The sequence below is a fragment of the Hippoglossus hippoglossus genome, chromosome 24 (genome assembly GCF_009819705.1).
Source record: "Hippoglossus hippoglossus isolate fHipHip1 chromosome 24, fHipHip1.pri, whole genome shotgun sequence".
Taxonomy (NCBI): Eukaryota; Metazoa; Chordata; class Actinopteri; order Pleuronectiformes; family Pleuronectidae; genus Hippoglossus; species Hippoglossus hippoglossus.
In genome coordinates, this window is record NC_047174.1 from 19,870,770 (window position 1) to 19,881,724 (window position 10,955).

Here is a 10,955-nt window from a genome sequence, read left to right on the forward strand (position 1 = left end):
TACATATTTAGGGAACACTCTAGTTGAAGTTGTGTTCCAGGTTATGTCACCTGTGTCTTTAAGTTGTGACAAATTGAAAAGTTTCTCCAAATCATTTGCAAATGTTCGAACATGAGCTTCCATCAGCATTGATTCCTTTTATAGCTGTCAGAAACTTTGGATGAATTTGAATCTGTGGATTAAAACTTCAGACCAGAGACGTGTATTAACTGACCAGTTTAAAAGTAAACATTTGATTTTAACGTTTAGGTTTAGGCTACTTATTGTCTCCACATGCAGAGATCAATGCTGAACCATTCAGCCGTGACTGAATACGATGATGTTTGTGATGCAGTGGAATGAAGTAGACTGTATTAAAATGGTGCACAGTCACTTCGAGGAGTTGGCTCTCTGGAGCAACTTCCTCTTTCTGGTTGGGATCTCCATTTGCAGTTTTGGTCATTGACTGGAAATAGAGTGACGCCAGCCTGAGTAGACTGACTGCTGTCTCTAAGCCTTTCACCTGCTTGCCTGTTCTCTCAAGTCTCAAACACTCACTTTCCATGTCACAGTGTCCTGCGGTCCCTTGAGTTTCACTCTGGTTGTCTCTTGTTGACAGAACAGTGAGAGTAAGGAACTGAGGAGTCTGATACCAGGGGTTGTCAGAGTCTGAGAATATGGGCCTCACCTCAGAGAAAAGCTTGAAGAAAGTCCCCCCCCCTCTCCACACCTTAGTTTACTTGCCTAGTTTCACTCAATTTGTTGAGCTGAAGCTTAAACGTATTGCTATTTAATAGACAATTGAACAAAGATAAACTAAAGCTGCTGTTTGAAATTCATTCTTTGAGTCCATAAAAAGGTCTGTGCAGGGCATTTATCAGGAAAGAAAAAAACATTTAGGCTTTTCTACATAATCTGCTTTTGATAATCAATGTCATATTTTTTCACTTCACTGAAAACTGCTCTATCACATCTGCTTTTGTCATTTTTGTTGTCATATAATAAAAGAGGGGAAATCTCTCATGTTAGGCCCTGTGACCTCTGACTTGGATATCTGAGCTACTTCACCACATCCACCTGACTGACTGTAAATGTGGAACCAGATCAGATCTCCTCTGACTTTACTTGCAGAGATTTGTGTATGTGCAAACGTAAGTGTCGTAATCGCTGATTGTTGTCGTGGTTTGGGCCCCGAAGCTCCAATGACAGGAAACTAGAAGCCTCCTGGGCAGCAGTGGCTCAGGGGGTAGTTGTCCTCTTAACCAGGTCGGTGGTCCGATCCTAGTCTTCCCCATGCAGCGTGCTGAAGTGTCCTTGGGCAAGATACTGAACCCCGAATTGCCCCTGGTGACTGCCGTTCCCATAGAAAAAGAGGTGAATGAATGTCTGAATAGGTGACTGGCAGAAAACTACTGTAAAGCACAATGAGGTAATCAAAACTAGAAAAATGCTTCATAAATACAGATAAACCATCCCTCCCCAGTAAAAACTGTCTTTTACTTGTTTTGTTACTTTATTCCATTGTAATCTTTACTGTGCAGAGCAGGGTGTGTTTGTGTGTGTGTGTGTGTAACAGCAGAATTTTCACACCCACCTCCTGACCAGACAAAACCACATCTCAGCCTAAGTAGCGTTTGTATAATCGATGTGATGACACCGTATGGGTCAAATGACACTGATGGACCTTTTAGTGATGTCAGAGAGTGTCCACCAGCCAAACTTTTTGAAACAATTATTCCTTATGTTCTGGATTTTTCATCGAGGGAGAAGATGTCATTCTAAAAAGATGTTTTATTAACTACAGTAAACACCCGAGTATTTTCATGTCTGTAACATATCAGTACGGGATGTTTTATGCTCCAGCATAAAGAAATGGTTTTCCCAGAGCTTAGACCTCAGCCTCGTCCAACACCCTTGGGATGAACTGGTTCCAGAATGTGATCGGAGGCCTCAAACCAGAGGGGCGGAGGCTGTTGTAGCAGCACATTAATGGTCACAGCTGTAGTCAACATCCACATGCAGGTGTAATGCTTTCGTCCATATGTTTTGGGCCATACAGACGTTTACCCTGTATCTTTTACAATATTCATTCCCTGGGTTTCATCTTAACTGCACAGAACCACAGGATACCACTGGTCCATTTTGAGCCTGGAGGCTCAACGGAGGCAAATTGCACAAATAAAGACAGATGCAGCTGAAATTTTATTCACATTTATTTTTGCTTTTAGTGTGCTCACAGAAAATTAGAACACCTTAAGCAGAAAAGTTTAATAGCATTTTTTGTAAGCAAAGTTACATTCCATCTCTAAGTCAAATTGGCCAAAGCTTCTCCAGTATTTACAAAAGGAAAGGAAAGAGAGAGACAAGATGCTACACAAACATACGCATCTGATAGGTTTCAGTAAATTTTGTCAAAGACCACTGAAAAAAGCATTGCCTGCTGTAATCAAAAAACATACCACAGTATATAAACAGTTAACCATTCCACTTATCACAGCTTGGTTTTTGAATTCAAAATTGCTGAAGTTCTTTTCCGGGGTGACTTTTTCTTTTTATTTCTTGCGCGTGTGTGTGTGTTGGTTGTTATCTTACAAAAAAAGAGCGGGTGGAAAAGAGAGCTGCTGTCTTCATGTGCTTCTTGAGCTCCAAATTTCATTTTGTACAATAATCACAGTTAAAAACACCCCTCCTATACATACTTACATTTTTTATTAAGGTCATAAAACCAACAATAAACAATAAAGCCTATACAACTTGTATTTCTACTGAATCACTGACTGGAACAGCTAATGAGAAGTGAAAAGCTCCTATGAGTTTATATGTCCTAAAAAACCCTAACCCTGGGATGCTTCTGTCGTCTTATCGCAGGAATGACTTAGTGTTGTAAACCGCATGGTGTATGTAGGTGTTGGTCTGATCGTTTCTTAGACTACTCTTTCCATAATAGTCTGCTGCACATTTCCCAGGACCCCTCCTCCCTCCCTGAACTCACCTCCCCCCTTCATTTACAGCTCAACCCCCTGTCTCCTTCATACCACGGGCATGGCCATACCATTTTGTTTACATTTTGTATAAAAATTCAAAAAGAAACTTTTAATACTGATGAAAAAATATATGGCAGAGTGTGGATGTAATAAATCTGCAGTACGTATTGAAGCCACCCACCGTCCTAGCCCGTCGGAATGGAAGTAACAATGGACTGAGATGGGTTTTGTGTGGAGAGGGGGATGGAAACCAAAAATAAAAAGTAAAGAAAAGCTTTAAAATATCCCTGCTTGTAGACAAGTTCTTCAAAGCCAGGACCTGGCATCACTCCCACATACAAACAGGGAAATGTTCTTTGATTATCTTTTTTTCTCCTTTTTTTCGTTTTAATTTCTTCCTCTCTCTGAACTTATTCAGCAGCCTCTGCAGCTGCAGCAGGAGCCTCCGCTGATGCTGCTTCCTGTGAGGCGGGGGCGGCCTCCTCTGTTTTGGGCGCCTCCTCGACTGTGGGCTCAGCCGGCTTCTCCTCTGCCTTTGGCTCCTCAACAGGAACGGCCTCCTTGACCTCCTCCACTGGCTTCTCTGCTGCTGCTGCCGCCTCTGGCTTGGCCTCTACCTCCTCCTTGGCCTGCTCGGCAGCAGGTGCGGCCTGCCCCTCAGCGGGTTTGGTCTCCTCGCTGGCGGCTGCTGCTGGTGGTGCTTCCTCTGTGCCCTCAGCCTTGGCCTCTTCTGTGGGTGCTGCTGGATCCGCTGCCGCCTCCTCGTTCTCGGCGCCGTCTCCCGTCTCCTTCTTGGTCTTCTTGAAAGAAAACCCGCTCAACTTGAACGACTTCTTGAAGGAGAACTTCTTCTTCTTCTTCTTGGGGGTCTCGGTGCTGGTGGAAGGCGTGGCGCCATCCTCCGCCTTCGCTGCCTCTCCCTCAGCGGGAGCAGGGGACGCCGCCTCTACCTTCTCTCCATCTGCAGCCTCGGCCTCAGCCGGGGCGGCCTCGGCCTTCTCAGCCTCCTCCTTGGGGCTCTCCTCGGCTGTGGCGCTGCCGTTGGCCTGCACCTCCTCTTTGCCGTTCTCAGCCGCCGCAGGAGAGGTGTCCCCATTCACTTTAACATGGCCGTTTTCCTAAAAAAAAAAAAAGAGAAGCAACATGTGTTACTGCCATGTACAGAGCTGGCATGGGTTCAGAACTCAACCGGGACAGTGCCACTGATGGACACCAGGGGCAGCAGACACCATCGAATCAGCAGTGCTCCACTCCACACGGCCTGGAGTCGGCTGCTAGTTTCAACTTTTCAGCGCAAATAGACGCTGGACACGGGAATTAAACGCACACAAAAGGGGCAGTCACGTGTGAGACTAAGATAATGCAACGTGTCCCCCCCCCCTTTCTCCCTGGATCTCATTCACATGCTGAGCGCAGTGCCTCCACTGGGTCGCAAGGGGTCGGTACGAGGCCGCTCCGACCGTGGAGAAGCAGCTGCTCATTAAAACAGCAGATGCTCATTAGTCCATCACAGGGCGCACACTCACTTCCTGAGCAATGGATCACATCTCAACCGGTTTGATAAATATCTAACTTTTAAAAATCGGAGGCGCTCTGGACAGAACAACCTCTCTCTATCTATCTCTCTCTGGGGCGCACCACTGGCTCAGAAACGCGCTCTCCTCCTGCGCGGCTCTCACACACACACACACACACACACACTCACCGCCTTCTCCACTTTCTAGTCGCGCATCTGTAACAAAAGGCGTGGTGCTCCGGGCGCACTCGGCCTTTTGTTGGCGGCATCTCGTCTCATTCAGCGGCTTCCAAATGACGATCGAGAGGCGACTGCACGATCCGCTTTTTCACAATCGCCCTAAACAATTCATTTTTTGGGGGGGGTGGGGGGTGTTCACCAATCAGCCGTTCAGCGCATGGCTTCGTTCGAAGCGTGTGGTTCGGAGGGGTCGACAACAAAAGCGGTTCCTTCTTCATCATCTCGAACCAAAAATCGGATTTGGTCACGTTTCTTTCATTCATCCGCGCAATTTTACGCACGGGTTTTCCGCGGCGAGGAACATTTCAAATGATCAACTGTTGCTCATTCAGGGGCCCATCAAGTATTCATTACAAAATAAAAACCAAGTAGTTTCCATTTTGTTTCAACTCTCGCCGCAGAGCGCCATTCAATCCAACCACAATTACGCACGGATTGCGCCCCCAGAGCGCGGACCCCCCCCCAACCCCCCTCCCCTCTCCCAGCGATGGATGGAAGGAGCTGGATGTTAAAATATCATTTACCTGCCCGTTGCTCTTGGTGGGTGAAGCAACAGCTTCCCCCGGCTTCTCCGCGACAGTTTCAGCCTTTCCAGCTGCCTTGGCAAATTGCGTTCCCATGCTTCGCTCCAACAAAGAAACTCTGAGCCCCCCTAAAAAAAAAAATCCGAACAAAGACCCACAAGCCTCTTTGTTGAACGCTCTTCTTCACTGCTGTCTCCCCCTCTCGCTCTCCCCTGTGCACAAAGGGAAGATTCACGGGGAAAATGTAACGCAAAGTCCGCCTGGAAGGAGCAGAGTAGTTTTTAATAGCAGGGACGCGCTGGCAGGTGAGGAGCGGTAATAAAATCCCAGATCGGCGGCCGCGTCGCTGTAGGCAGGCTGCAAAATGGAGAAATTTCCCTTGTTGCTAATAAGATGCCGAGTCCAACGCCCAAGTGCAGAGATGAATGGAGGCTCCGGGCGATGACGGCACCGCACTCACACTCGGCCAATCACAGCCGCCGCTCCGGGAAAGGGCGGGGCTTTGGGGAAAGGGAGTGAACAATAGATTGTGGCGCTGCATTCAATGTACGTCGGAATAATCACAGTTCAACCGGCTCCATTGGTTTAATTATCATTTAAAAAAAAAAAAAGGCTTTCATCATTCATTTTAAAAATGAACCAAATGGAAAGTATTCAATGTAAGAATACATTCCAGAGATATATTCGTGGTTCCTCTTCTTTGCACTCTCACTTTTATCTCCTCTGAATGCGATAGTATAAACTTAACTTGTCCTCTGTCTAACTTCCCGGAGCTATAATTTAAAACCATTTCAGTTTGCGCACAAGATGTGACATGTAGGTGTCACAAGATATTAGTTTCAGGTGTACATCTATAAACAGTGTATCCGAACAAACAGGACGGAGACAAGAGCACAAGTCAGACACACCTCACCTCTGTAGGGATTTTGTTCCCGAACTGATTATGATGCAACATGTGATGAGATCATTGTTGAAAGCGAATCCACTCAGATCCACTTGGGTATCAGGACACATTAACCCACAGACTGATTGGACTAAACATACACTCATTTGACGGTTGGTCATTGGGAACCAGGTGGACCCATTAACATTTCTAGAATACAAATGATTCCGTATGTTTCACAGGCGAAATGCTGTGTTCTACCTGAAAATCAAAATACTGAATCTGAATTCCATGGTGTGGGATAGCAAAGATAAAGTACGACTTAATTTTGTGGTGCGATATCACAAACCAATTTCAAAGTCATGATCCTTACTCTAAGCTGGATCTCTGTTTGTACAATTTTAGTTTGCCTTGAATGTAACACTTAAGACCATAGAATCAACTTATTGTGGCCACCACTGTTATGGTTTATTAGCCACACATTTCAATCGAACAACAGTATTTAACATCATTTTCATATGTTGTGAAACACTTTCAAGATGTTTATTATGATACATTTGTTTACAGAGTTTGTGCAGACCGACTCCGCCTGCCCCCTAAAGTCCACAGAAAGTCCAGAGAATCCAATGTGGGAACACAGCCGTAAATCCTCCGCAGGATTCCCCACGAGTGTGTGGGGGCGTCGATGACGCTTCTAACACGCGACAGATGCAGAAATGGGGTTAGGGGTTAGACAAAAAGAAAACAAATAGCTCAGGAGGAAAAAACGGTGCCACACAAGTAGAAGACACCAGTTGTCTGTTGATCCACCCCTCACCTAGAATTTATGGTTGTTGTGAACGGGTCTGAGCATTGTGTGAAAGGCAAAATGTGGACGACTGGACCCAATTCTCCGGAGTTCCTCTACAGGACAAAACGGCTTTAATTTAACTAACTAATCAAAAAGTAAGCTACCATCTCGCCCCCACTTTTACTTTGTCACATGCATTTGGATGGGGCCTAACACAGAATCAGAAAAGATTGAACACTGTGTAAAAAGTTTCTGTCAGGGTAGAAATAACAGTATTTTAAAAGGACAAAGATGGAGCACTGGGAACAGTTACAGTTTCTGTCAAAAGATAATAATCAAGTTTGGCTGGTTTCAGGAACCTTCTCAGCCAAACAACAGTTGAACAAGCCCCCGCTGTGTTTGCATGTGTGTGTGTGTGTAGAGGTGGTGGAAAGGTGGGGAGCAGTGGGTTGGGAGTGTGCATGGTGCGGTCTTGTAGAAGACCATGTGATGTGCCCCATGGGGAAGGTTGTTAGTGCTCAAACAGGTCCCTTAGCCCACATTTGCAATGCAAATCCAAAGAGACAGTCAATTGTCCTCTGCTGCACCGAGATGAGTGGAGCTGGAACAACCAGCCCAGCAATAGCACAGGGGGTTTCAGTTGGCTGCTTTTAAATGTTATCGACTGAAATTCAAAACAGCCCGACATCCTAACAGCGTTTTCCCTTTCTTTCCATGACCTCTGGTTCAATCACAGTCATGTAGGCGTGGTCCTGCCTGTGTGTCAATGGACAAAAATACGTGATAACATAAAGCTGCAGCTTCAAAACTTGGCCTAAAATGGTCCTCTTACCTTTTCCTCTGGCGCTTTCAACCACATATTGCGGTCTTCCTTGGATTTGACAGACTTCATCCTCTGGTCTGCTCATACACTGTATTCAGACTAAGTTTGCATTTGAAACCCGAGAGACCTCTTTTCTTTGCCAAACCATTGTCCATTGTCAACAGCTCAATAGACTCAACACCAATCTTAAACCATCCAACTATTGTTCTTATCCATACTGAATACACCATTAAAGTATTCACAGTGTAGGTTGAAAAAAGTATGTGAACCCTGAGGCTACACCCATGCTACTATGTTTTCATTTGAAAATGAATCAACTCCGCCACTGATACATCTGTTTTTGAGTTTTAAAGCCGTTCAAATGGAGAAGTTTGGAAACACGTTTTAGATTGAGAACTTCTGCGTTTTAGTCTGGACGGGCAGAAACAGAGATGTTTACAAACGATGACAATAGACACTCACAGCCGCTTGCTGATTGGGTCTTTTCATTCCCAGTGTAGCCTTCACTGATTCGTCTCTTATCACATGACCTTTTACTGGAAGAAAACAACTGGCATTAGCCTCGACCACCAAGTGTTGCTGACCCTGTTGTCTTTGCCAACAGCTGTTGTGCAGTTAATTTCTGCATTTTTACAATGATACAACTGCTTCCATGTGTTGGGGAACTTTCTACAACTAACAACCAAATGATTCCTATTTACACTAGCAAACGCACGCCCAGTGTACGTGAGCGGTCATGTGACGTTTTCAGGTGTGTTAGTAGTGACAAGTGGACAGATATGGTTTCATTTTGATACCACTGTTATCAAATGAAAACGTAGTCGTGAGGATGTAGGCTGAGGTTAACTGATTTATGAAAGTGTCTTTAAAGAGTTTCAATATTCATCAGTTAGACAAACTATAAATGCCGACTGTTAGTTATCAAGTAGGGTGGAGGGAGCATCATGAGTGGTTCTGTTTCTGACTCTGGGTGTAGACAACTCGACATCAGGGCAGCTAGAGGGAGAGTCATTTCCCTCAGTTCATCAGTGTATCTTCCAGGAAAATGTCAGGAATGAGTGTGATACGTTCACACCTGAGAATATGTCTGAGCTGAAGAAGTTCTGATTAGAGAATTGTTGCTGAACATTGTACAGGTCTGATCCACTGATACTGGAAGAGGTTGAGTTTATTGCTACCAAAGGAGGTTCGGCCAGTGATTAAACCATGGGGTTCAGCTCCTTTTCCACCAGCACTGGGAATATTTAATGGGTTAGGGTTAGAAACAAAATATTATAACTGTGTGTTATTAGTTTAAGCATAGCGTGTTTGTCTGTACTTGTGACTTAGATGAAGATCACATTACAATTTATGACCAGTTATTTCAAATGGTTAACATTCTTCTCCTTCCCACTGTAAGTCCACTTTGGTTAGTGGTTATTTCCTGTCAGTTTATTCACTGAATGATTAATCAGACCTACAGAGGTTTTCTGGAAAAAAACCCACATAAACCACCACTCAGCCAATGGAAAAATTAACTTTTGCAATAAAGGGAAGTGAAAAGACTTGAGCTCAAATCATTGTCAATTCCCTGAAAAGAAGAGGTTTCACTATCACAAAAGTGTTGACTGGGAAAGTTGTTAACCTTGGTGGGTGAAGGGTTTGAGTCCACAAAACACTTTTGGATTCTCAGGGGTAACGTGACCCCTTCTTCAGAGATAATAAAACAACAACAACAAAAATAAAAGTCCACTAGCCAATGTAGCAATGCAAACGCGCACCCCACTTGTGCCCTTGGGCGAGAGTGTGTGTGGTTTTCCGGAGTGTCCAGAGTACGTGAACACGCCTCAGAGGAGGATATCAGAGGATATTTATGTTTAAAACACAGTGTAAATGACGCTGTTTTGAGTTGAATATGAATTTCAGGGCTTCTGGACACTTGGATGACACCACACGAGCAGTATGGAGGCGTATGGCGGAGGAGTATGTTATTTTTATTTTTTTCTGTTGCTTTATTATGTCTGAAGAAGGGGTCTCGGCTGCAACGCTGCTTACCCCTGAAACTCTAGAAGTGTTTTGTGGACTCAAACACTTCACCCACCCCTCCATCGGCATAGTGGTGAGTAGATAATAAGTGAACTTTCGTTTTTCAGTGAAGTATCCCTTTAAAGACTGTCTGCGTGGACCGTAACAACCGTGTGGACCATAGCACGAGCATGCGGTAACTTGTGGTTGGTGCTCCTGTCAGTGTCTGAGGCGCCTTGGTCAGTGAATATGTTTTTAAACGTATTTTGAGGCCACAAGAGTGAGCGTGGCAACACTCTCAGCATGCCTACATGTCATAAAACCAGCTGAACTATATACAACTCCCACAGTGGCTCAAATGATTTGTGTTTGCTGCCTGTACTTGCCCGAGTGGAGGCGATGCATTTCTCAAAAGGAGGTTGTGCATAAGGATTTATTGTTGTGCTAATTACAGTATATTAAGTTTCAGATGGAAACCAGCTTTTCCCATCAGCTCAGTGATGCTGGGACACCTGGCTGCCATTGTACACCGCTGACTGGCAGCAGATGATGACATCGCTGAGACTCTCATGAGTTCCATGTAATTTAGGCTACTTGACTAGTTCTTTCTTTTTCTCTTAATGCCACTTTATACTGCATTTGTGTGGCACGTATAAAAAAAGGCGAACTATCAGAATTCTTTGCTTTTTGGAAATTATTCAGGTCCCATGTTTTGCTAAACTTAATGGGTTACATTTTATTTTGAAAATAAAACCTACAACAGAAATGCCAGAAGAACAAAAATCCCGTCATCTTTTGATTTTGGGGGGTTACTCCTAAACAGTGTTATCTCTCATCAGCATCACAGCTTCCAGTATCACAATAGTCGTGATGTGTTCACAACAATTCAGTGTTTGCCAACTGACGTGAAGTTTTAGTAAACATGTCTTTGTTTGACTGGACACAGAGCTCAGGATGGCTCAGGACCACTGGCATGTGTCCCAACAGGACACACAGAAAGTTGTCCTCATGTGTGGCCGCACAGTCCCTGCCTGTGTCACAGCTGTCTGTCTGCTGGGTGACAGCCTCTTCCATCTCCGCTCAGTGTCCTGCTCTGTTGTCCGACAACTGAAGTGTGATGCAGTTATTTAATTGCTGCCCATAAACACTTCATGTTAACCAGCAGTAATTCCCAATCTGCTGCCCTGCTGATAAAATCCTGATTTAATAATC

At 44.7% G+C, this 10,955-nt stretch overlaps 1 protein-coding gene across 1 annotated transcript; it reads right to left on the reverse strand.

Annotated features, from left to right (window-relative positions):
- Nucleotides 1-2,176: 2,176 nt before the first annotated feature.
- Nucleotides 2,177-5,667, reverse strand: marcksa (myristoylated alanine-rich protein kinase C substrate a). The gene is made up of 2 exons (XM_034579665.1): nt 5,244-5,667; nt 2,177-4,081 (listed from the first exon to the last, which is right to left on the reverse strand). The coding sequence occupies exons 1-2, from the start codon at nt 5,337-5,339 to the stop codon at nt 3,374-3,376; spliced, it is 804 nt and encodes a 267-aa protein (XP_034435556.1). The 5' UTR covers nt 5,340-5,667; the 3' UTR covers nt 2,177-3,373.
- Between the last annotated feature and the right edge of the window lie 5,288 nt (nt 5,668-10,955).

What these genes read in the sequence shown, in the direction of transcription:
- marcksa (XM_034579665.1), bottom strand. Translation starts at nt 5,339, where the DNA reads ATGGGAACGCAATTTGCCAAGGCAGCTGGAAAGGCTGAAACTGTCGCG. An exon ending in CCACCAAGAGCAACGGGCAG is followed by an intron (nt 4,082 to 5,243) that starts GTAAATGATATT and finishes TTTTTTTTTTAG; the next exon opens with GAAAACGGCCATGTTAAAGT.